This window comes from Pseudophryne corroboree, chromosome 9 (genome assembly GCF_028390025.1).
Source record: "Pseudophryne corroboree isolate aPseCor3 chromosome 9, aPseCor3.hap2, whole genome shotgun sequence".
Lineage (NCBI taxonomy): Eukaryota > Metazoa > Chordata > Amphibia > Anura > Myobatrachidae > Pseudophryne > Pseudophryne corroboree.
In genome coordinates, this window is record NC_086452.1 from 321,454,963 (window position 1) to 321,482,220 (window position 27,258).

At 48.0% G+C, this 27,258-nt stretch overlaps 1 protein-coding gene across 3 annotated transcripts in view; it reads right to left on the bottom strand.

The window, feature by feature from the left end:
• Window positions 1–27,258, bottom strand: part of LOC134958116 (extracellular serine/threonine protein kinase FAM20C-like) — a 402,537-nt gene that overhangs the window by 116,486 nt on the left and 258,793 nt on the right. For all 3 annotated transcript variants that reach the window (XM_063940488.1, XM_063940487.1, XM_063940486.1), the window contains 2 exons: window positions 15,018–15,198; window positions 12,818–12,927 (listed from right to left, as the gene is read on the bottom strand). In XM_063940488.1, the coding sequence (XP_063796558.1) occupies window positions 12,818–12,927; window positions 15,018–15,198 (291 nt within the window). The remainder of the gene's footprint in view (window positions 1–12,817; window positions 12,928–15,017; window positions 15,199–27,258) is intronic.

Consider the following 27,258-nt stretch of genomic DNA (forward strand, 5'->3'; position numbering starts at 1 on the left):
TTGTAACATATGTGAACATACAGTATCTTAAGATCAGTTCTGTGCGAAATCTCATCTTTCTCTATTATGGAGTAGGATTAACTAAGGAGGGATTGTCAAAAGGTGGAACAACCCTTTAAATGCCATATCCAGGGGGTGATTCTGAGTCATACACAGTTGATGCGTCCAATGTTTTCCCACTGCTCATGCATACGAGACACATTACATATGCATCCCAATGGTTACAGCTGGGGGACGTACATCGAAATTGCATGGAGATCCATGCAGTTTCAATGGTGTTTCTGGTTTGTAACTGGGGTTGGGTGATTAACATTGAGGAGCAGTCTGGTCATGGGGACACTCTAACATTCAGGGAATGTTGGTGTCAGCGAATGGGACTGTGTCTAAAGATGCAGTTCAACTGCCACTGGCGGACATCGTCCCTTTCACGTTCAGCACCTACCATAGGCAGGTGCAATGTTTGAAGGTACGGCCGATGGTCTGCGGATAGTCCGTCTTTGTATACACATTGGCCAATTCATGCTGCAGCCGGTGGGCATCTCAATTGGACATCCCCAGGGGTCGCAACATTGACATAAGGATGCACTAGTGATTGCAACAAAATTCACAACCGCTACTGCATCCACCTCTGAATCACCCCCTCAGTCTTCAATGCAGCAAAAATATCATTATGTTTACAAAGACTATGGGGTAGATGTATTAAGCAATGAAAAGTGTCGAGAAGTGAGCCAGAGGAGAAGTTGCCCGTGGCAACCAATCAGCTTTGAAGTAACATTTATCAAGTGCATTCTATAAAATTATAGGTAGCTGCTGATTAATTACCAATGGCAACTTTTTCACTAGAGCACTTCTCCACTCTTTTCACTGCTTCATACATCTACTCCTATAAAACGTAAAAGGGCATGTGCGTGATAAGTTTGATATTGCCCATATAATTCAAAGAAGACATGTTTGTTAAACCCGACCATCAGGGCCATTTCTAGGGCCAGACAAGCTGTGAAATTGCATGCCTGCTGCCAGTGTCTCTGCCACTGTATTCCATGTGGTCTGGCTGTCCGGATGGAATACTGTTGAAAAAGTCCCTTAAAAAATGGCAGCCATCACAGAGGAGACAATTGTTGCAGATGCTAGAGGACCAGTAGCACCTCTATTAACAGGGAAAGGCACAGGACGCGAACATTGCTACCTGGAAGTGCCAGGACCACTGACACACAGGAAGATGCTGCAGTGATCCAAGTGACCAAGGGCGCCAAACGGGGCAGAATTAAACCCCTTACAAAAAGCAGGTAGTTTAAAAGTTGGTGGTGCCTTACTGTCTCAGTGGCAAATGCAGGATTTATAGAGGGGAGTTTCTAAATGCAGTCCACAATTTTCCTACTCTGCGGAACACTGGACCAAGGGGGTAATTCCAAGTTGATCGCAGCAGGAATTTTGTTAGCAGGTGGGCAAAACCATGTGCGCTGCAGGGGGGGGGGGGGGGGGGGGGGGAGATATAACATGTGCAGAAAGAGTTAGATTTGGGTGGGTTATTTTTATTTCTGTGCAGGGTAAATACTGGCTGCTTTATTTTTACACTGAAAATTAGATTGCAGATTGAACACACCACACCCAAATCTAACTTCAGATCTTCACTGAGGTAACGCTGCGCGCCATTGTTCCCACACATACACACACAGAAGGCACTGTACGGGTGCAGGGCGCAGGGGGGGCGCTCTGGGCAGCAATATTCACCGCAAGGGACACTGGCTAATTTATTAGATACTGCGGAGGCAGTATATTGAAACCCCCCCCGCCAGTATAAAGAATTTGAGCGGGACCGAAGCCCGCCGTTGAGGGGGCGGAGCTTGATCCTCCAGCAATAACCAGTGCCATTTTTCTCCACAGCAAGCTGCAGAGAAGCTGCTACCGGACTCTCCCCTGCTGAGCAAGTACAGAGGGCAAAAAAGAGGGGGGGGGGGGGGCACATTTAATTGGCGCAGTGAGTGTATTATTTATTCTTTAAAAGAGCGCTGTACAGTCTGGGATTTTATTCCAGTGTCCAGTGACGCTGGGTGTGTGCTGGCATACTCTCTCTCTGTCTCTCCAAAGGGCCTTATTGGGGGGCTGTCCCCATAATTGTAATATCCCAGTGTGTGTGGGAGTGTCAGTACGTGTGTGTCGACATGTCTGAAGCGGAAGGCTCGTCTAAGGAGGAGGTAGAGTAGATGATTGTGGTGTCTCCGTCGGCGACGCCGACACCTGATTGGTTGGATATGTGGAATGTTTTAAATGCAAATGTGTCTTTATTACATAAAAGATTGGACAAAGCAGAGTCCAGAGAAAAAGCAGGGTGTCAATCCATGGCTTTGACTGTGTCACAAGGCCCTTCGGGCTCTCATAAACGTCCCCTGTCCCCGGTAGCAGACACTGATACCGACACGGATTCTGACTCCAGTGTCGACTACGATGATGCCGAAGTTACACCCAAGGGTGGCCAAAAGTATTCATTATATGATTATTGCAATAAAAGATGTTTTGCATATCACAGAGGACCCCTCGGTGCCTGACACGAGGGTATGCATGTTTAAGGAGAAGAAACCTGATGTAACCTTTCCCCCATCTCATGAGCTGAACGCTTTATTTGAAAAAGCTTGGGAAACTCCGGACAAGAAACTGCAGATTCCCATGAGAAATTCTTATGGGCGTATCCTTTCCCTGCACAGGACAGGTTACGGTGGGAATCCTCGCCCAGGGTGGACAAGGCTTTGACGCGCTTGTCCAAAAAGGTGGCGCTACCGTCTCCAGACATGGCAGCCCTCAAGGATCCTGCTGATCGCAGACAGGAGACTACCATAAAATCAATTTATACACATACAGGTGCCTTGCTCAGACCGGCAGTAGCGTCGGCATGGGTATGTAGCGCAATAGCAGCATGGGCAGATAACTTGTCATCTGACATTGACACCCTAGATAAGGATAGCATTTTATTGACCTTGGGTCATATTAAAGACGCAGCGTTATATATGAGAGACGCTGCGAGAGACGTTGGGCTGTTGGGTTCAAGAGCCAATGCCATGGAATTTCTGCTAGGCGAGCCCTGTGGACCCGCCAATGGACGGGTGATGCCGATTCAAAGAGACATATGGAAACTTTGCCTTACAAGGGTGAGGTTTTATTTGGGGAGGGCCTCGCGGACCTGGTTTCCACAGCTACCGCGGGTAAATCTTCTTTTTTGCCTTATGTTCCCCCACAGCAAAAGAAAACACCTCAATATCAGATGCAGTCCCTTTCGGTCGCATAAGTCCAGAAGAGGTCGGGGCTCGTCCTTCCTCGCCAGAGGTAAGGGTAGAGGGGAAAAGAATGCCTGCTACGGCTAGTTCCCAGGAACAAGAAGTCCTCCCCGGCTTCTACAAAATCCACCGCATGATGCTGGGGCTCCACTGCGGGAGTCCGCGCCGGTGGGGGCACGTCTTCGACTCTTCAGCCAGGTCTGGGTTCTGTCAGATTTGGATCCTTGGGCAATAGAAATTGTATCCCAAGGCTACAAACTGGAATTCGGAGAAGTGCCTCCTCGCCGATTTTTCAAGTCGGCTTTGCCAGCTTCTCCCCCAGAGAGGGAAATAGGTTTAGCTGCAATACAAAAAGCTGTGTCGACAGCAGGTGATTATCAAGGTTTCCCTAATACAACAGTGGAAAAGGTACTATTCAACCCTATTTGTGGTCCCGGATGGCTCGGTCAGACCCATTCGGAATCTAAAATCCCTATTTAAAGAGGTTCAAATTCAAGATGGAATCTCTCCGGGCAGTGATCTCCAGCCTGGAAGGGGAGGATTTTATGGTATCACTAGACATAAAGGATGCATACCTTCATGTCCCCATTTATCCTCCTCATCAGGCGTACCTGAGATTCGCTGTACAGGACTGTCATTACCAGTTTCAGACTTTGCCGTTTGGACTGTCCACGGCCCCGAGGATTTTCACCAAGGTAATGGCGGAAATGATGGTGCTCCTACGCAGGCAAGGAGTCACAATTATCCCATACTTGGACGATCTCCTGATAAAAGCGAGATCGAGAGATCAGTTGCTGAAAAGCGTGTCACTCTCCCTGAGAGTGCTGCAGCAACACGGCTGGATCCTAAATCTGCCAAAGTCGCAGTTGATTCCAACGACTCGGCTATAATTTTTAGGCATGATTCTGGAGACGGAAAAGAAGAGGGTTTTTCTTCCAACGGAAAAAGCCCAGGAACTCCAGAGCATGGTCAGAGACCTTAAAGCCAAAAAGAGTGTCAGTTCATCAACGCACTCGAGTACTGGGAAAAATGGTGGCGGCCTACGAGGTCATCCCCTTCGGCAGGTTCCATGCGAGGACATTTCAGTGGGACCTTCTGGGCAAGTGGTCGGGGTCCCATCTACAAATACATCAGAATATAAGCCTGTCCCCCAGGGCCAGGGTGTCTCTCCTGTGGTGGCTGCAGAGTGCTCACCTTCTAGAGGGTCGCAGGTTCGGCATTCAAGACTGGGTTCTGGTAACCACGGACGCGAGCCTCCGAGGATGGGGAGCAGTCACACAAGGAAGACATTTTCAGGGACTGTGGTCAAGCCAGGAGGCTTGTCTACACATCAACGTGCTGGAATTAAGGGCTAAATACAACGGCCTACGACAAGCGGAGACTCTTCTTCGCGACCTACCTGTTCTGATTCAATCGGACAATGTCACAGCAGTGGCTCATGTAAACCTCCAAGGCGGGACAAGGAGCAGAGTGGCAATGGCGGAAGCCACCAGGATTCTTCGCTGGGCGGAAAATCTCGTAAGCGCGCTGTCAGCAGTCTTCATTCCGGGAGTGGACAACTGGGAAGCAGACTTCCTCAGCAGACACGATCTCCATCCAGGAGAGTGGGGTCGTCATCAAGAAGTTTTTGCAGAGATAACAAGTCGTTGGGGGCTTCCTCAAATAGACATGATGGCGTCACGCCTCAACAAGAAACTTCGGAGGTATTGTTCCAGGTCAAGGGACCCTCAGGCTGTAGCGGTAGACGCCCTGGTGACACCATGGGTGTTTCCGTCAGTCTATGTCTTCCCTCCTCTTCCACTCATCTCAAAAATACTGAGAATCATAAGACGAAAAGGAGTCCAGACAATACTCATTGTTCCGGATTGGCCTCGAAGGGCCTGGTATTCAGATCTTCAGGAAATGCTCACAGAAGATCTGTGGCCTCTTCCTCCCAGGGAGGACCTGTTGCAGCAGGGGCCCTGCGTGTTCCAAGACTTACCGCGGTTACGTTTGACGGCATGGCGGTTGAACGCCAAATCCTAGCTAGGAAAGGTATTCCGGGGGAAGTCATCCCTACTCTGATAAAAGCTAGGAAGGAGGTGACGGCGAAACATTATCACCGTATCTGGAGGAAATATGTATCTTGGTGTGAAGCCAAGAATGCTCCTACGGAAGGTTTCCACCTGGGCCGTTTTCTCCACTTTCTGCAGACAGGAGTGGATATGGGCCTAAAGTTAGGCTCCATTAAGGTGCAGATTTCGGCCCTGTCAATATTCTTTCAGAAGGAATTGGCTTCTCTCCCAGAAGTCCAGACTTTTGTAAAGGGAGTGCTGCACATCCAACCTCCTTTTGTGCCCCCAGTGGCGCCATAGGACCTTAACATGGTGTTACAGTTCCTTAAGTCACACTGGTTTGAACCTCTTCAAACAGTTGAGTTAAAATTTCTCACTTGGAAAGTGGTCATGTTGTTAGCCTTCGTATCTGCGAGGCGGGTGACCGAATTGGCGGCTTTGTCTCACAAAAGCCCCTATCTGATTTTCCATGTGGATAGAGCAGAGTTGAGGACTCGTCCTTAATTTCTGCCTAAGGTGGTTTCATCGTTTGATATGAACCAACCTATTGTGGTGCCTGTGGCTACGGGTGACTTGGAGGATTCCAAGTCTCTTGATGTAGTCAGGGCCTTAAAAGTTTATGTAGCCAGGATGGCTCGGGTTAGGAAAACAGAGGCACTGTTTGCCCTGTATGCAGCCAACAAGGTTGGCGCTCCTGCTTCTAAGCTGACTATTGCCCGCTGGATCTGTAACACGATTCAGCAGGCTCATTCTACGGCTGGATTGCCGTTACCAAATTCGGTAAAGGCCCATTCCACTAGGAAGGTTGCTTACATAAGGGTTATGTTACAGTTTTGATCAGTCTCTGGCTGATGCTGTTTTGTTTCATACTGTTAACTGGTTCGTATATTCCATGTTGTACGGTGTGGATGGTGTGGGCTGGTATGTATCTTGCCCTTAGATTAACAAAAATCCTTTCCTCGTACTGTCCGTCTCCTCTGGGCACAGTTCTTTAACTGAGGTCTGGAGGAGGGGCATAGAGGGAGGAGCCAGTGCACACCCATCTAAAGTCTTTAGAGTGCCCATGTCTCCTGCGGAGCCCGTCTATACCCCATGGTCCTTACGGAGTCCCCAGCATCCTCTACGGACTAGGAGAAAAAGATTTACCGGCAGGTTTAAAATCTTATTTTTTCTCTGTGATTTAGTCACCATATCTCTCCTTTATCTCTGTTAGTGCTGACTACACTGCGCAGGGGTTTGGTTTTAGAGGTATAGTGCTGCTGATAATTGTACTGTGTTACCTCATACTGCAAGTTATATCATGTCTGCTTCTGAGGGTAACGGTTCTGGGGCTGAACACACTGCCGATGTTGCTGAAGCCACAGACCCATATGAGGAGAATATAGCTGTGGGCTATGGTTCTGGGGGCTCCTTGCCCCCCCCCCCCCAGTGGGACTGTGGCAACGGAGGCACATACTGACCCACCGTGGGCCGCTTTTCCACGCTTCTGCATACGCTAGTTCATAAACTAACACCCCCTATGGGACCCCCAATGCCGGTACAACCGTACGTGGTCCCTGCAGCTAACCCGCCATGGGCGGATGATTTATCTGCTCAATTAAAGAAGTTGAACCAGTCCCTGACTACTAAAAAGTCTGACCATCGCTCGCCTAAGTCCAAGGGGTCCTCTAAGCGAGCGCTTGTCTCCTCACAATCCACTGCTGTCACTGACACCTCGTCTGATGAAGACGGCACGTACTCTGACCCCACAGGTTCTGACTCAGATACGGCTGTTGGGTAGGGGAGTTCACATGTGGATGTTCCTGATCTTTTGGAGGCTATTAAGTTAATTCTACAGATTACGGATGATCCCGAGCCATCCGTTCCTCCTAAGAAACCAGATAGGTTCAAGCGTCAGAAGGTGGTTAAACAAGTTTTACCTCACTCTGACCACCTAGTGGATATACGTCAGGAACCCTGAGAAAACCCGGGTACGAAGTTTGTGCCTCAAAAGAAGATGCTGGCTCGCTATCCCCTCACGCCAGAGCTGTCTAAGAATTGGGAAACGCCTCCTCCAGTGGACTCACATGTGGCTAGGATGGTGCTTTCCTGAGCTCTGCCTGTCACTACCGTCACGTCTCTAAAAGAGCCTACGGATAAGCGTGTGGAGGGATGTCTGAAAGCGATTTACACCCTCACGGGTGCTGCACAAAGGCCCACTATTGCAGCTACATGGGCTGCCGAGGCTATTAAAGCATGCGCCTTGGAGTTAGAAGCTGAAATATCCTTTGACCATGCTAGACAATGCTTGTCATATATTTTCACAGCTTCTCGCTATATTAAAGAGGCGGCTTCTGATGCCGGTATCCTAGCAGTCAAGGCCTCTACTACGTCAGTCCTGGCTCGCCGGATACTGTGGCTGAGATCCTGGTCTGTGGATCTGGACTCTAGAAAAACCCTGGAGGTACTCCCTTTCAAGGGAGATATTCTGTTTGGGGAGGACTTAAATAAGATAGTGGCTGACTTGGCTACTGCCTAAACTGCCTGTCTGCCAAATACCGCTCATTCTGTGTCGAAGGCTAAAGGTATGTCCTTTCGCCCTTCAGGTAAAGCAAAAGGTCAGGCGTACTACAAGCAGGCCCGCACTTCCAAACCTGGTAAGCCGAAGCCCAAAAGAGCCTGGGCTGCCCGTCAGCCAGCTTCCAAGACCGATAAACCTGCCGCATGACGGGGCGGGCCTCCCCCTGGGGGATCCCAGGGTGGGGGGACGGCTTCTAGGGTATACCCAGGAATGGTTGAAGACCACTTCAGATGCCTGGATACGGGAAGTCGTCACTCGAGGTTACGCCATTGCCTTCAAAAACCGACCCACTCATCGATTTTGCCAGACAGACGTCCCGTCGGACCAGACAAAGGCAAACACTGCATTCGGTGGTACAGACCCTCCTGGATACAGGAGTTGTAGTACAGGTGCCTCTTGCTCAGAGGGGACGGGGGTACTATTCTCCGCGGTTTCTAGTCCCGAAACCGAATGGGTCCTCCCGGCCCATTCTCAACCTCAAGGCATTGAACAGGTTTGTGAAGGTTTCCAAGTTCCATATGGAAACCCTTCGCTCTATAGTTCTGGCCTTGGAACCTGGGGACTACATGGTCTCCCTGGACATACAGGATGCTTACCTGCATATTCCTATAGCAGCGTCACATCAGCAATACCTGAGGTTTGCTATTGGCAACCTCCATTACCAGTTTCGGGCGTTACCTTTTGGTTTAACAACGGCTCCGCGAGTCTTCACTAAAGTAATGGCGGTGATGACGGTGTTACTCCGCCGTCAAGGGGTCAGGATACTGCCGTACCTGGACGACTTGTTAATCCTGGCAAATTCCCAAGAACTTCTCCTACGTCATCTGGATATGACGGTCCGGTTTCTACAAGCCCACGGGTGGCTCATCAACTGGAAGAAATCCTCCCTGGTCCCTGCTCAGAGCATGGTGCACCTGGGAGCGCTATTGGACACTCACAACCAGTGGTTGTTCTTGTCTCAGGAGAAAGTCCTGAAGCTTCAGGACAGGATTCGTTGCTTCTTTTCTCGTCCGCAAGTGTCGATACATTCGGCAATGCAGGTACTGGGCCTCATAGTCTCTGCATTCGACATGGTGGAGTATGCTGAATTCCATTCTCTCCCCCTCCAGAGGCTGATTGTAGCCAAGTGGGATGGCCTGCCTCACCGGATCACGTCTCACATGATCTCATTGACTCCGGAGGTCCGTCTGTCGCTGCACTGGTGGCTCCAGGACCAACAATTGTGCACGGGCCGTCCCTTCTGGATATCCAACTGGGTCCTGTTGACGACAGATGCCAGTCTAAGGTAGGGGCGCGGTGCTGGAGCAACACTCCCTTCAGGGTCGGTGGACCAAGGAGGAATCTCTCCTCTCGATCAACATTATGGAATTGCGGGCGGTATTCAATGCGTTGAACCTGGCCCAGCATTTGATTTGCGAACCGTCCTGTTCAAGTACAGTCGGACAACGCCACCACAGTGGCTTACATAAATCATCAAGGCGGCACTCGAAGCCGCCTTGCAATGAAGGAAGTCTCACGGATTCTACAGTGGGCAGAACGCCATCTACCGGCCATATCGGCAATCTCATTCCGGGAGTCCTGAATTGGGAAGCGGACTTTCTCAGTCGTCAGGACGTGCATGCCGGCGAGTGGGGCCTCCTTCCAGAAGTGTTTCAACTCCTAGTGGAAAAGTGGGGTCTTCCAGATGTAGATCTGATGGCGTCTCGACACAATCACAAGGTTCCGGTCTTCGGAGCAAGGACAAGGGATCCTCAAGCAGCATTCGTGGATGCGCTGGCGGTGCCGTGGCGGTTTCGGCTGCCGTACGTGTTCCCTCCGGTGTAACTCCTGCCCAGGGTAATTCGGAAGTTCAAGCAAGAAAAAGGAAATCTGCTTCTCATAGCTCCGGCGTGGCCCAGACGGCACTGGTTCTCAGACCTGCAAGACCTATCGTCAGAGCATCCACTTCTACTTCCACAACGCCCAGACCTCCTCGTTCAGGGCCCCTGTGTCTACCAGGACCTAGCCCGGCTGTCTTTGACGGCGTGGCTTTTGAAGCTTCCGTCTTGAGGGCTAAGGGTTTTTCTGAAGAGGTCATTAAAACTATGTTGCGGGCCCGGAAACCGGCTTCTGCTCGGATTTACCATAGGGTGTGGCATTCCTACTTTCATTGCTGCGCATATAATAATTATGATGCTTCCAAGTTTAGTACAGCCAAACTTTTGGCTTTTCTGCAGCAGGGCCTAGATTTAGGCCTGCGTCTGGCCTCCCCCAAGGTTCTTATTTCTGCCTTGTCGGTGTGGTTTCAGAGAAAAATTGCGACTTTACCTGATGTTCGTACTTTCACTCAGGGTGTGTTGCGTATCCAATCTCCCTATGTCCCAACTTTGGCTCCTTGGGACTTATCGGTGGTTTTGGAGGCGTTGCAGGAGCCTTTGTTTGAACCCCTGGGTTCAGCTGACCTTAAGTGGCTTTCCCTTAAGGTGGTGTTCTTGCTGGCTATTGCCTCTGCTAGAAGAGTGTCGGATCTGGGTGCCTTGTCTTGTAGTTCCCCATATCTGATTTTTCACCGTGACCTGGCGGTTCTTAGGACTCGTCCCGGATATTTGCCTAAGGTGGTTTCTTCGTTCCACCTTAATCAGGAGATTGTGGTTCCGGCCTTTGTCTCTCCTGATTTGTCTCCCAAAGAGCGGTCTTTGGATGTGGTACGGGCTCTCCGTATCTATGTGAAGAGAACTGCTTCTATTCGAAAATCTGATTCTCTCTTTGTTTTGTTTGTATTTCACAAACGTGGCTGGCCTGCTCACAAGCAGACCTTGGCCAGATGGATTAGAATGGTGATTGCACATGCTTATGTGAGGACTGGTCTGTCAGCTCCTGCTCACATTACGGCCCATTCTACTCGGTCTGTTGGACCTTCTTGGGCGGCCCAACGTGGTGCGACCCTTGATCAATTGTGCAAGGCGACTACGTGGTCCTCAGGGAACACGTTCATAAGGTTCTATGCCTTCGATACTGCTGCTTCCCAGGATGCTTCCTTTGGACGCCGGGTTCTTGTGCCCGCTACAGTGCGTCCCCTCCCATAAGGAACTGCTTTAGGACATCCCCATTGTCCAATCCTCGTGGAGCCCAGTGTACCCCGCAGCAGAAACGAGATTTATGGTAAGAACTTACCTTTGTTAAATTTCTTTCTGCGAGGTACACTAGGCTCTACAAGGCGCCCACCCTGATGCACTTAGCTTATTTGGGTTGGTATGGCATTAGCCGCTGACACTTCTCTTGTCGCGAGAGTGTGGTGTATGTGGCTACTAACCGTTGTCGTCTCTTTTCCTGCTACTGCATTGGGCTGGTTAACTAAAAACTGAGCTCCTGTGCAGGGAGGCGGGGTTATAGAGGAGGTGGCGCTGTGCATTCTGGGAACAGTCAAAGTTTGAGCCTGTTGGTGCCTCGGATCAAGATCCTACTCTACACCCCATTGTCCAATCCTTGTGGAGCCCAGTGTACCTCGCAGAAAGAGATTTAACAAAGGTAAGTTCTTACCATAAATCTCGTTTTTTATTCACTGGATACTGTATGGAATACAGTATTAATATTTAACACTACAGATGGTCTTAGTATAGGCTGTATCAAATATTTCAATAATATAAATGGTCAGGAAAAGGTTAAACATGCCATAAAAAAAATAAATACACAAATATAATAGAACTAGTACTGAACTTTCTAAGCACACATTCTCCCACCCCACGATAAGGCTCCTGTCTCTTCTTCCTGGTAAATACTCTCTGGTCCAGTGCACTGATTGAGATCCACACACAGCAATCTTGGTAGAAGACGCTGTTACCACTGGGCATTTGCAGCAGCTCTGCTCTGTCCCTTAAACTGCATGATGTGGCGGCGCCAGAATCCCGACGGCTGGCATATCGACACTTTTTCTTCCTCTTGGGGGTCCACGACCCCCCTGGAGGGAGAATAGATAGCATAGCGCGCCACCGTGCCGCAGCGTGGTGAGCGCAGCGAGCCCGCAAGGGGCTCATTTGCACTCGGCCAGCTGTCGGTATGCCGGCGGTCGGGATTCCGGCGCCGGTATGCTGCCCGCCAGAATACCCTACTACACGCCTAGTAATCATATACCATTGCTATTATTGTCATAATTTGAGCCACTTGCCAAGAGTAGGGGGGTTTCCAGGCAACCGGAAACCCCCTTCGTTTGCCTATGTGTGTGGCATAATCTGTAAGGGGCATTACAGTGTTAGGTACAATATGGTGTCAGGGGCATAACTGTGGGGCATAATATGGTTTAAGGGGCATAATTGTATGAGGTATAATATGGTGCAAGGGGCATTACTGTGTGAGGCATAACATGTTGCAAACGACATTACTATGTGGGGCATAATAATGTGCAAGGGTCATTACAGTGTGTGGCTTATTCTGTAAGGGCATTATGGCATGGTGCATTTTGTGCAAGGGGTAATATGGTGTGCATATTGTGAAAGGGGTATTATGGTGTGTGGCATATTGTGCAAGGGGCATTACCGTGTGGCATATTGTGTCAGAGGTATTACTGGGTATGGCATAATGTGTAAAGCGGCATAGCGGTGTGGTGCATAATGTGAAGGGGCATTACAGTGTGTGGCATTATGTGTAAGGGGCATTATTATAAGGAGGAAATGGTTTGCCAAGCCTCTGGGGTGGCTGGCCACACCCCCTCTAGAGGCTGACCACACACCTAAGCATGGGCCCCTACAACTGCATATCCTGGTGGGCCCTTCATGAGCCAGTCCGACACTGAACTGGGGTGTAAGGTAGTATTTTCCTGTGAGGGGGCACATTTTTACTGATCGCACTGGGAGCCATATTGTCTAGAAACAGCCCTGCTGACCATAGAATAAGACAAATGCACAAGGATAGCAGTAATGTCTCCTTTAGTTACATTTATTTTGCTTTGATTAACATACCCATGAAAAAATCCAAAATAGAAAGATCGATTAGGTCCAATAGTCGTGTTCCCTCACTGTAGGGTGGCATCACTTTCACGGTGTCACAATAATTGAGATTCAGCTCCCAGCTAGATGGAAAACAGAATAAAATAAAAATATTAACATTGTCCAAAATGTAATGTCTGTGTATCAATCTGCACCCATTTTTTCAATACTCACCATTGGTGGCAGCATCTCTCCACAAATCACTGGGAATTTGATGCAGCACCCATTTTCCCGGCATTATGCACATGCGAAGTAAGGAAATCTCCAGGAAAATGGCCACCGCTCCATTTCCCTGGAGATCTGCCCATGTGCAATAGAGTCTGTGCCCCCTAGTGCTGAGACTCTACTGCACTGCCTGGCTGCTGGCGAGAGGGGAGGGGGCCCGGAAGAGTGCGGCTGCACAGGGGCCTCGTCCTCTGTTAATACGCCCCTGCTGAGATTATTGTTATTCATAAAGAAGCGCTGTACATTTACATACTCTTCTAACTAATGTGAATGATTCCACCTTCTCTATAAAGTACTGCATAATAAATTGCCACAATATATAAAGGCTAATAATAAATGGGTGTGTATCCGCTGGTCACCATACCGGCATCGGTGTCCCGGCATTGACCCTGCATGCCACAAGTTCTATTCCCACTCTATGGGTGTCGTGGATATATATTCCCTGTTAGTCGGCATGCCGACTGTTGAGATTGTGGGTCGGCAGAATGTATGTGCTGGTATTGTGAGACCGCCGGTCACATAACTACATCCCATAATAGATAATGTAATAGCCATATTCTTTGTTTCTTAAAATTAGCCTGTTAACAGTTCATGTTCCAGGCAGCAGATGGCAGTACAAAGCCGTTTTTCTCATTATGTACAGTACATGGTAGGGTTATTTATGCATTACAGTGGAGGTCAGATATGAAAGTGCAAAAAGTAGGTCCTGCGGCCACATATTGTTTTACAGTATGTCTCCTAGCACCTATTTATTAATGATTTCATCCTCGATGGTGTTATTTGCGGTATGGTGTAAAAATGTTGTATCATCTGGTGGATTGAGCTTGGGGTATCTCTATTGTTACATACTGTAGGCAGGACAAATAGTAAAAGTGCAGGAAATAAAAATGAAAGGGCTTGATTGTGAATGTGCATTTACAAGGGATTTCCTTATTAAGAATTGAGACACAAAAAAAAGTATCCTTGCAAAAAAAAAACTTTGCCCCGTGGTGGTGGAGTTTGGGCCTTGTTTTATTCTTTCAAATGACTACCTATTTTCAGATGCCCTTTAGAAAGGTAAATACAATTCTACCAATTTGCAGGCATGCCTACTAATAAACCCACATTGGGCTGGTTTCTGCTAAAATGGGGACAGCTGCATGACTCCATGGTGATGTAGCCATGTCGCTTTTTATGATTCGTGGCACTCCAAAGCTAAGAGGTATGAAGCCTCTATAGTGGTGGTGCGGCCACAAAATATGAGTGATTCCACTCAGTTCTGAGGCTTGTTCTGGTATCCCAGCTCTGTAGGTGGTGGCGTATTGGTAATAAAACACTAGCATGGTAAACGGTTTGTGATTCCTCTGTTCCTGTTGACCCTCCAAGTCAACTGAGGACACAGTCATCAGGTGCTCATACAGATTAAATATATTACACATATCACATTATTGTTTTCCATTCTATTCACACTAGAATACAAAAATAAATGTTTATTAGACTACACTTAGGATTTTGGTTTTTCATAAAGTGGTAAAAAATGAGGTTTGTGGAATCCTTCTTTTAGTCAAATGTATTTGAAAACAATGTGTCTGGGAGTGTGTTTTATTAAAGATTATATTTACTATCACTATACTAGCACTAGAATGGAGATGGGTCACAAAGTTACCACTCCAGGGTCCCATTTTTTTCCCATCACCTCAATACACACAGACGAGGGGAGCCTGGAAATCCCTGGTGCTTAGCGTAGGACTGTTATCATATAGGATGGGGGAAGAGGGGGGTTCCTTTAGTGGGCACCTCACCTCGAGCCTGCACTGACCAGGCCTACTTAACATTGTAACAGAGGGAATCCATACTATAGGTTTCCTTCTTATACTTTGATCTGACCAGCGGTTTCCACTCTAGCTGGTGCTTGTTATGTTCATAGCTTAATGACATGGCAGTCCCCAACACTTTATCTTGTACTCACTCTGCCTTTTTGCTTTTGTGATATGAACGTCTCCAAGGGCTTCGCCAGGATTTCCTCTTGGCCAGTTCAGTGTCTGGTAAAAAGGCAGCCAATGATCCCTCTAGAAGGTCAGGCTTGCCACACAGCGCATGCTCCGTGGAACAGTAGTAGGAGCATTCGCCATAAAAGCAAATGTTGTTGGCTGGAAAGTAAAAAAAAAAACAACAGAAAAGTTGTGGATATTAGAAACAACATAAAAGTTAGGTTTTAATATTCACTAGGCGATTCATCGCGCCCTACGGGCGCTCTTCACACCGTCGTGAAGGGCTACGCCCCCTTAACCCTTGCACACCCTTGTGGCGTGCAATATTTTTATTATATGAAGTATTACATCCAATTATAATTGTGTGAGTGGTTAAATATTGCACGGACAAAGCGTGTGCAATGGTTAAGGTGGAGGAAGCCCCTTGCAACGGCGTGAACAGCGCACGCAGGGCCTGGTGAATCACCTAGTAGGTGCTTTGGTTGGGGGAGTAGGGAGTGCGGGGAAAAGGCGGATGGGATCCTGGGGTGCCGCGGTAGGGGCGGTTGCGGTGGTGCCACAGGTGGGGGAGGGGCTGGTGCTGTGGTGCCGCAGGTGGGGGAGGGTGCGTGGGTGCCGAGGGTGGTGCTCCGGAGCCACAGCGGGTGGGGGAAGAGCAGTTGCAGGGTTGCCCCGGGTGGGGAAGGGGCAGATGCGGTGGTGCGGCGGGAGGTAAGGGTGCGGGATCGCTGTGGGTGGGGGAGGGGGCCCGGAGCCACCGCGGGTGCTGGAGGGGAAGTGTGGGGGTGCCGCAGATGGGGCCCGGAGGTACTGTGAGTGGGGGAGGGGCAGGTAATGCTTATCCTGCTTCTCCTCCAGGAAGCAGCTAAGCTGCTGTCCTCCCTTTGGCAGTGGCTCTCCCGGAGACTCACACAGCAGCCAGTCACTATTGTTAGCGCCGGTGTCCCAAAGCGCCGCATTACAGGAAAGGATGTACGCAATAAACTACAGCTCCCAGCAGCCCTAAGGGGCGGAATGATTCGGCGCTAAGGGCTGCTGGGAGCTGTAGTTTATTTAGTGCATCTACTTCCCTGTAATGCGGTGCGTTGGGACACTGGTGCTAACAATAGTGACTGGCTGGCAGAACTGACTGACTGGCTGAATCAATGTAAAAGGTGAGTGCTGTGCAGTGTCAGTGACACTGCACACAGGCCCGGCGCTAGCAGCTCAGCAAAGGGATGCAGTGCAGGGAGGCACCAGGAAGGAGAGACGTTCTCCCTGCTCTGCATCCCTGTGCTGAGCTGCTGCTGCTATCCCTGCTGCTGCTGCCGGCTGCTGTCACACATGCCGGCAGCACAAAACCTCCTCTCCCCCTTGGCGCCGGCAGCACAAAGCCTCCTCTCCTGTGTGACATTCAGTGGCCGGACGGGAGCCAAAGGGGGCGAAGCTAGATGGGAATAAGGGGCGGAGCTAGACGGGACCAAGCTGCAACAGGAGGATGAGCTGCTACTGCTTTGGCCAGCCAGACTTCATTAGATAAGTGTCTGGAAAGAGAGTGTGTGTGTGTGTGTGTGTGTGTGTGTACAGTGTCTATGTATACTGTATATATGTGTGACTGTATGTGTGTAAGCATGTACAGTATGCATGTGTGTGTGTTTGGATATATATATATATGTCTGTTGTGTGTGTATGTGTGTGTATGTGTGACTGTTGCATATTGTGTGTAAGCGTCACTGGTACAGGAGGCGTTACGTGTGTAAGTGGTACTGGTACAGGGAGCGTTACGTGTGTAAGCGGCACTGGTAGAGGGGGCGTTACGTGTGTAAGCGTCACTGGTACAGGAGGCATTACGTGTGTAAGCGGCACTGGTACAGGGGGTGTTACGTGTCTAAGCGTCACTGGTACAGGGGGCGTTATGTGTCTAAGCGTCACTAGTACAGGGGCGTTACGTGTCTAAGCGTCATTGGTACAGGGGGCGTTATGTGTCTAAGCGTCACTGGTACAGAGGGCGTTACGTATGTAAGCGGCACTGCTACAGGGGGCATTACGTGTGTAAGCGGCACTGGTACAGGGGGCATTACGTGTGTAAGCGGCACTGGTACAGGGGGAGTTACATATCTAAGCGGCACTGCTACAACGGGGCGTTACGTGTGTAAGTGTCAATGGTACAGGGGGGCATGACATGTGTATTCATCACTGGTTCAGGGGGCGTTACATGTGTAAGTGTCTCTACTACAGGGGGTATTATGTGCGCTCTGCCTTTTGTAAAGTATGCGAGGGTGCAAATTTATAGTTTGCAGGGGGGCGCCGAACACCGCAGGACCTGGCCCTGACTGCACACCCACTGCACTGCACGGTCACCTTTTACTTTGATTCAGCATCCAGACATTACCCACCGCGATATCACCCACTCTATGCGTTACATTAGCCATCTCGGGGTTTCCAGGCCGGCAGCCCAGATGCTGTGTTGTGGAGTCAGGGCCTCTGGGGATCTGGGCGCGGCTGTGGCGGGGAGGCACTTCTGTGACATCACGCGCAGAGGAGGCTCCAGGGCTCAGAGAGTATGCGGCGCAGGGAGGGCTATGAAAGGCTTCCGCTGTGCGGCTTTCATACACATCTATGCCAGTGGCCGCAGCAGCTTTTGTTCCACTTGTGCCGCGGCTAGGGAGTGGGGATTGTTGATGGCGGAGGGGGCAGGTGGACTGGCAGCAGGACAAGGGATGCTGCAGTAAAAGGATGTTTTTTCCCCCCTGTCTGCAGCGCAGAGACTTGCTGCAGATGCAGTGGCATACCCTCCAGCTGCACCTTTTTGACAGGGACAGTCCCTTTTTTTTATGGTCTGTATCGTTTTTTGACTCTCCAAGCTTCCATTGAAAGTATTGAAAAGGGGCGTGGTCACGCAGCTGCACCCGTGGCCACGCCCCCTTTTCGAATGTGTATCAATGTTTAAATTAAATTGTTGAAGGGTTTGGGTGTGGACCTGGAGCTGCAGCTCCATCAGTCCCATTGCTAATCCTGCTCTGAAAACACAGCAGCCAAAGGCAGAGCCTCCATTGGAAGTAACCTGTGTGGGAGGGCGTTTCTCGCCCAATCAGCTGTGGACTTGGTGTGATAGACCTGCTGCTAACCCAATGAGAGCTCCTAGCCACGCCCAGCGTTAGAAGTGCAGGCACAGAGTCACAGAGCTATTATATAGGAGATTATTACATGGAAAAATGGAAGGACCCATCACTTAGATTATTAGAGAAATATATGTTTTTTTGTGAGGGCACCCAATACAGTACAATTTGTAGGAGGCTGTGCCGGACGTATGGTTTTATGTGTGTGTGTGTGTGCGCGCGCGTGCGTGTGTATGTATGTATGTATATATATATATATATATATTCTATAGATATATGTTACAGGTCGCCTCTCCATTTCTCTAATAATCTAAGTGATGGGTCCTTCCATTTTTCCATGTAATAATGAATATTAAAACATAAGAATATTTAATTCATTCAGATCTAGGATGTGTTATTTTAGTGTTCCCTTTATTTTTTTGAGCAGTGTATATATATATATATATATATACACACACGTATGACCGGCACTCCAACAGCACAGCATAAATACCTGGGTGCCCTCCCGTGGCACTACAGAGCCCAGCAGACAGCACAGATTGGTGGGCGGCACTCCAAGGATTTGCAAGAGAAATTACACAGCTTCACAAGCTTTTTCAATCAACGTTTCAGACGCCTTTATTTGCGCCTTTCGTCAGGATACAAACAATATACAAACAAACCACATACCTTTATAGCACCAGAGCGTGAGAAACCCCTCTCGTCCCTCCCGCGTTTCCGGCACCAGCGCAATTACGTCATACGTCCATCTCCGTCTCATCGGTAACCATAGAAACCGTGGGCGGGACTGTGACCACAGCAACAAGGGTAACAAACAAACCCCCGGACCAACTAGCCCCACAGGTTTGCGCTAGCTAGGAAATATAGGAGATCCAAGAGGTGATTTGGACAGAAAGACACCGTTACGTGCACAAACATTACTCCTGTCCCCGCCACATTGCGCCTGAGCGACCACACACACGGCCCATGCGGCTCAAGGAGTGGGTCCCTGTTCCTAAGTGTTACCTCCACCTCCAACCACATAGTACAGAAACCAAAGAGTGAGAATATATATTATTACAAAACTATCCAACCCCTGTTAGGGTACCGTCATCATGACCCAGACCCATACACTAACCTACCAAAGGTTCCCAACCCCACTATATAGGGGGGGGGATTATTACACATTCCGGCCCTGATGACAACCCCCCACAAGGGATGGAAATGCATTTCTCAAAAAGTACTGTTTTCCTTAAAAACCCTCATAACACCCATATAGAGCATGGAAAGGTGAAAGAAACACAACAAAGGGAAAACTCAAGGATAAACAAGCCAAGACCCGCTCAAAGAAAACAAAGAAGGGAGAGGTTCTCGTTGAGGCCAGAAGGTGCAACCGTATTGAATTCAAAAATCTATCGTGCCTCTAATTGCAACAACTTCCTGTTGCGATCTCCTCCTCTTGTCATTGATGGAACATGGTCGATCAGTTTGTAACGCAAGGCCGCCATCGTATGTCTCACTTCCTTAAAATCCCTGGCCACAGGCTGGTCGATATCTTTGCCTTCCAAGGCCTGTCTTATAGCTGATCTGTGTTGCGCTGCTCTTTCCCTAAACGTACATGTGGTCTTGCCAATATAGGCAAGGCCACAGGGACACTTGATGATATAAATTACAAATTTAGACGTGCAAGTAAGAACATGATTGATCGCCGTTTTCTTCCCCGAATGAGGGTGTAACACCACTGGTCCGGTTTCAAGGTATCTGCAGGTCGTGCAACCAGTACATTTGTATGATCCCGGTGCCTTCGTTAGGAAATGTGATCTCAATTCCCTTTTCTGGGCAGTGGTGTCATTATGCACCAGCCAATCCTTAAGGTTACGTCCCCTCCGATGGCAGTTCAACACCTTGTATTGATTCAAGGCTGGCAACGACTTATCCGTCTTGATAATTGGCCACAGCTTCCTTGCTTTGTTCCTTACTATAGTACTGGCCGTGCTGTAAGTGGTTACTAATGGAATCACCTTTTTCTACGTTTTATCTTTCCTTTGCAGACATTGTGATTGCGGTAATGACAGGGCTTTTGTCTTTGCGCTTATCAGGTCTTCAATTGGATAGCCCCTTTCCAAATACTTCGCTATCATCTTATCCACCTCTACCTCACAATCTTCCTGGTTACTGATGATACGTCTTGCTCGAAGAAATTGTGAAAAGGGGAGACCCTTTTTCATAGCCCTCGGATGAAAGCTCTTAGCATGTAATAGCGTGTTTTTATGGGTCAACTTATGGTACACCGATGTCTGTAAGCCATTCCCCTTCCTTGAAATCAATACGTCCAGATAGTGAATAACGTCAGCACTGCATTCAAAAGTAAACTTAATGTTTGCATCAAGAAGATTAACCGCTTGCATCCGGAGTTCAAACTCTTCTGGAGTGCCGGCCCAAATCAGCAGCAGATCGTCTATATAGCGAGTAAAAAGTAGTAGCCCATCTGCGAATGCTGGGTTCTGCAAGAACAACCGTTTCTCAATGTCCAACATATAGGGATTCGCTGAGGCCGGTGCCACATTGCTCCCCATGGCACAGCCTACCCGCTGAAGGTAGAACTGGCCATCAAAATAGAAGAAATTTCTGGTGAGGGTCTTCTCCAATAATTCAAGAAAGAATTCCACGTCCGGTCCCTTGTAGTACAAGTTTCCCTGGAGTAGACGTCTAACTGCCTCTATTCCTTCAGTGTGAGGAATGTTCGTATAGAGGCTCACCACGTCTGCACTCCCTAATGTACATATGTCAGGAAGTTGTGTCAGGTTCTGTATCAACAATAGCAACTGACTAGTGTCCAAAAGTACAGTTGGTTCTGCTTGTATAACGGGCTGAAGAAAATCATCCAGATATCTTGAGATGTTACTGTAAAGGGAACCCCGTGCCGATATTATAGGGCGTCCCGGGGGGTTATCCAGTTTTTTATGGTCCTTCGGAAGCGTATATTGTATTGGCGTAATTGGATGTTCCACCATCAGTGCTTTTAAAGTCGGCTTGTCAATGATGGCTTCTTGATACGCTCTTGTCAAAATTGCGTCAATTTCCTGTTTGAACCTCATCATTGGGTCTGCATTCAGTTTGCAATACACCACTTGATCATTCAATTGACGATACACCTCCTCATTGTATGTTACCAGGTCCTGTAAAACAATTGCTCCCCCCTTATCAGCGGCCCTAATGACCACTGATCTATTTTTGCTTAAATCAAGCAACGCTTGGAATTCCCCCTTAGATAAATTTGATGTAGCCCTGGATAATTTAGTAGCCTCGTTATCAACACTGCCTTCTAACATACGCGCATAACTTTTTATAGCAGCGTTATGTGTCTGCGGCTCAAAAAGTGATTTAGCTCGTATGGACTGTTTACCACTAACTGGTTCATCCATATCGGCATTTTTTCCATAAACTTCCTTCAACTTAAGATTTCTTTGATGTTTCCAGGAATCCACTTTCCAGTCAAACCGGTTAAATAAACTCTTGTTAAGTAATGATTTCTCATTTGCAGTAAGAACATGGGAAGAGATGTTAATAATCAAATCACTTTTTGGAATCAACATTTTTCTCTGCCTCTCCCCTTGTTTGCTCCACCTTGTTTTACCCCGGCATCTTTTCGTGGCGCGGCCTTTGCTCGTGTTGAGGTCCCTAAAGGGGGCTTCCCCGTACTGGAGCTTGCTGCTTGATCAGAATCAGTGGCTGAACTGTCCATTGCCGACCCTTCTGTATCCGTCAGAAATTTCCTTGCCATGGGTAGCAATGTGGCACCGGCCTTCGCGAATGCCTATATGTTGGACATTGAGAAACGGTTGTTCTTGCAGAACCCAGCGTTCGCAGATGGGCTACTGCTTTTTACTCGCTATATAGACGATCTGCTGCTGATTCGGGCCGGCACTCCAGAAGAGTTTGAACTCCGAATGCAAGCGGTTAATCTTCTTGATACAAACATTAAGTTTACTTTTGAATGCAGTGCTGACGTTATTCACTATCTGGACGTATTGATTTCAAGGAAGGGGAATGGCTTACAGACATCGGTGTACCATAAGTTGACCGAAAAAAACACGCTATTACATGCTAAGAGCTTTCATCCGAGGGCCATGAAAAAGGGTCTCCCCTTTTCACAATTTCTTCGAGCAAGACATATCATCAGTAACCAGGAAGATTGTGAGGTAGAGGTGGATAAGATGATAGCGAAGTATTTGGAAAGGGGCTATCCAATTGAAGACCTGATAAGCGCAAAGACAAAAGCCCTGTCATTACCGCAATCACAATGTCTGCAAAGGAAAGAAAAAACGTCGAAAAAGGTGATTCCATTAGTAACCACTTACAGCACGGCCAGTACTATAGTAAGGAACAAAGCAAGGAAGCTGTGGCCAATTATCAAGACGGATAAGTCGTTGCCAGCCTTGAATCAATACAAGGTGTTGAACTGCCATCGGAGGGGACGTAACCTTAAGGATTGGCTGGTGCATAATGACACCACTGCCCAGAAAAGGGAATTGAGATCACATTTCTTAACAAAGGCACCGGGATCATACAAATGTACTGGTTGCACGACCTGCAGATACCTTGAAACCGGACCAGTGGTGTTAAACCCTCATTCGGGGAAGAAAACGGCGATCAAGCATGTTCTTGCTTGCACGTCTAAATTTGTAATTTATATCATCAAGTGTCCCTGTGGCCTTGCCTATATTGGCAAGACCACATGTACGTTTAGGGAAAGAGCAGTGCAACACAGATCAGCTATAAGACAGGCCTTGGAAGGCAAAGATATCGACCAGCCTGTGGCCAGGCATTTTAAGGAAGCGAGACATACGATGGCGGCCTTGCGTTACAAACTGATCGACCATGTTCCATCAATGACAAGAGGAGGAGATCGCAACAGGAAGTTGTTGCAATTAGAGGCACGATGGATTTTTGAATTCAATACGGTTGCACCTTCTGGCCTCAACGAGAACCTCTCCCTTCTTTGTTTTCTTTGAGCGGGTCTTGGCTTGTTTATCCTTGAGTTTTCTCTTTGTTGTGTTTCTTTCACCTTTCCATGCTCTATATGGGTGTTATGAGGGTTTTTAAGGAAAACAGTACTTTTTGAGAAATGCATTTCCATCCCTTGTGGGGGGTTGTCATTAGGGCCGGAATGTGTAATAATCCCCCCCCCCCCTATATAGTGGGGTTGGGAACCTTTGGTAGGTTAGTGTATTGGTCTGGGTCATGATGACGGTACCCTAACAGGGGTTGGATAGTTTTGTAATAATATATATTCTCACTCTTTGGTTTCTGTACTATGTGGTTGGAGGTGGAGGTAACACTTAGGAACAGGGACCCACTCCTTGAGCCGCATGGGCCGTGTGTGTGGTCGCTCAGGCGCAATGTGGCGGGGACAGGAGTAATGTTTGTGCACGTAACGGTGTCTTTCTGTCCAAATCACCTCTCGGATCTCCTATATTTCCTAGCTAGCGCAAACCTGTGGGGCTAGTTGGTCCGGGGGTTTGTTTGTTACCCTTGTTTCTGTGGTCACAGTCCCGCCCACGGTTTCTATGGTTACCGATGAGACGGAGACGGACGTATGACGTCATTGCGCTGGTGCCGGAAACGCGGGAGCGACGAGATGGGTTTCTCACACTCTGGTGCTATAAAGGTATGTGGTTTGTATATTGTTTGTATCCTGACGAAAGGCGCAAATAAAGGCGTCTGAAACGTTGATTGAAAAAGCTTGTGAAGCTGTGTAATTTCTCTTGCAAGTCCTTGGAGTGCCGCCCACCAATCTGTGCTATATATATATATATATATATATATATATATATATGTTTTTTTGTGAGGGCACCAAATACAGTACAATTTGTAGGAGGCTGTATGGTCGTATGGTTGTGTGTGTGTGTGTATATATATATATATATATATATATATTCTATAGATATATGTTACAGGTCGCCTCTCCATATATATATATATATATATATATATATATATATATTTCCAAATTAAGGGAGCACTCACCAGTCTTCAAGCAGATCAAGGCAATTTATTCAGACCATCAGCATACAGTGTATGTCGACGTTTCGGTCACAATTCTGACCTTTGTCAAGATACCAGTGCAATGAACTAGTGTTACCTATATACCCATATAGGTCCCTCCCTCCAATTAATCAAAGCAACTCCCCCACACCCCACATAACAAACAATGACATACAATAGACACATATTAAAACCAAGAGGTCACTATATTTTATTCTACCACTTTCTTGGCAATCATTCACTTACCCACCCTTGCAGCCAACAAACATTTGTGCAGTAAAGATCAGTATATGCGGCGTGCGTTCCACCACCGGCCAAACTTCCGGTCCGTGGAACGCAACCTCCACATTAACATACAGGATATTACCATTCTAGCCGCGGGTCACGTGATCGGCGCTATACACAAGGGGACCGGCCACATATTATACAGTGAAGATTAGTATATATGGCGTGCGTTCCACCGCCGGCCGTACTTCCGGTCCGTGGAACGCAACTTCCGCATTAACACACAGGACATCACCACTCCAGCCGCAGGTCACGTGATCGGCGCCACACAGCGCTGCTTAGCAACAAGTACATCAAGTCTAAATGCGTTCAGCCATAGACCAAGTATCTGGTCCATAGGACGCATAAAGCCACTACCCATACAAAAGATGCATTTTAAAGGTGCATATATTCATATTACATTACTAATATGCTATTGGCAACACATTATAATAAAGATCAGCCTGATCAAGTTGTAAATATTTGGAAGAAACACGAGTATATATACATCTCCAACTAGGGCTGCAAAGGGAGTAAGTGCATTACAGGGTGGAATAACCTATAGTGGGTATCGTTATAAATTCCATCACGTAGCAGCTTTTAACCATATTCGATCCCACCTACATACATAATGGGTCCCATGCAAATCACTAAAAAACATGATTCGCCAGGGATCCCCCGTATGTATAGTAGGATCCTTTTTCACATCACAAGGTTTCAGTTTCAGAGCATCGTATAGAAAAAATGATAACCGACGACAGGAACATCAAGAAAAGAAAAAAGAAGAAAAAAGAAAAAATGGAAAAAATATTGGAAAAAATATTATACAAAAACAACCATGGAGCCATAGCAGGGCTGTCATTCCAGGAAAATACTGTAGTGTATTGCATCATTGAGGCCACGAGGTCGTATTGTATCCAGTCTATGGATCCACGCTGCTTCGCGTTTCAGTAGTAGTTTTGCCCGATCCCCACCTCTCCTGGGCATCTCCACTCTATCAATCAACATACTCCTCAGAGACGCCAGGAAGTGTCATGCTTCACAGAAGTGCCCGGCCACCGGTTTGTCTGAGTTGCCACTTGTTATGGCATTTCTGATAGAGAGTCGGTGATTGGCCATTCTTTCACGGAATGGACGAATAGTCTTTCCAACATATACCAAGGAGCAGGGCAAGTTCTGGGGCTCTGTGCGCCCGGGGCGGCAATAGGGGGCGTGGCTTCGTACAGGGGGGCGTGGTCATTTACGCCCCCTGTACAGACTGAAATGATGTGCGGTGCGCGATGACATCATCGCGCACCGCACAGTAAAGGACCTGTCCACGAAGGGAAACTAGACGCGTACGCATCTAGTTTCCCTTCACAGCGGGCAGCGGGGGGGCACAGCAGCAGCAGATCTTGCCCTGGTGCGGCGCCCTCCGGGAGGCGGCGCCCCGGGCAAAAGTCCTGCTTGCCCGTGGCAAGATCCGCTACTGCCAAGGAGCATGGGCATGTCAGGGTATACACCACATAATCAGAGGTGCAACTCAATCTATGGCATATAGATATCTTCGCTCCTGTATGCGACAGGTGGTGCAGTTTATACACCTGAAGCATCCTAGTTGGCCCATTAAAGCAAAATCTACCCACATCACAATTTCTGAGGGTTCTTAGAAATAACTCAGATAAAGAAGTGGCTGGTATACAATTGGAGGAGATGATAGTGAGATTTGAGGCAAGGGGATATGACAAACAGACCATCAGTAGATGCCTGAGTAAGGCTAAGAATATTCATGAGGGAGCCTCACATAGAAAATGCAAGGAGGACAATCCTTTTGTTATCTCCACCACCTTCAATACGGCTGGTCCGGCTATTCGGAAAGCAGTCAAAAGACTATGGCCAGTAGTGAGAACGGATCCGGTTCTTATAAAAAAATTACCTGATAAACCACTATTAAGCTTCAGACGTGCTCACAATCTGAAGGATATCCTAATGCAGCCTGACAGACCAGTACCACAGGCTTCTGATATGTGGCTGATGCCTAAGAAACTAGGATGCTTCAGGTGTATAAACTGCACCACCTGTCGAAGTATGACTACTGGTCAATTTTTCCATCATCCGCATACAGGAGCGAAGATATCTATACGCCATAGATTGAGTTGCACCTCTGATTATGTGGCATGCCCATGCTCCTTGGTATATGTTGGAAAGACTATTCGTCCATTCCGTGAAAGAATGGCCAATCACCGACTCTCTATCAGAAATGCCATAACAAGTGGCAACTCAGACAAACCGGTGGCCAGGCTCTTCTGTGAAGCACGACACTCCCTGGCGTCTCTGAGGAGTACTGTATGTTGATTGATAGAGTGGAGATGCTCAGGAGAGGTAGGGATCAGGCAAAACTACTACTGAAACGCGAAGCAGCGTGGATCCATAGACTGGATACAATACTACCTCGTGGCCTCAATGATGCAATACACTACAGTATTTTCCTGGAATGACAGCCCTGCTATGGCTCCATGGTTGTTTTTGTATAATATTTTTTCCAATATTTTTTCAATTTTTTTCTTTTTTCTTTTTTTGATGTTCCTGTCGTCGGTTATAATTTTTTCTATACGATGCTCTGAAACCTTGTGATGTGAAATAGGATCCTACTATACATATGGGGGATCCCTGGCGAATCATGTTTTTTAGTGATTTGCATGGGACCCACTATGTATGTAGGTGGGATCGAATATGGTTAAAAGCTGCTACATGATGGAATTTATAACGATACCCACTATAGGTTATTCCACCCTGTAATGCACTTACTCCCTTTGCAGCCCTAGTTGGAGATGTATATATACTCGTGTTT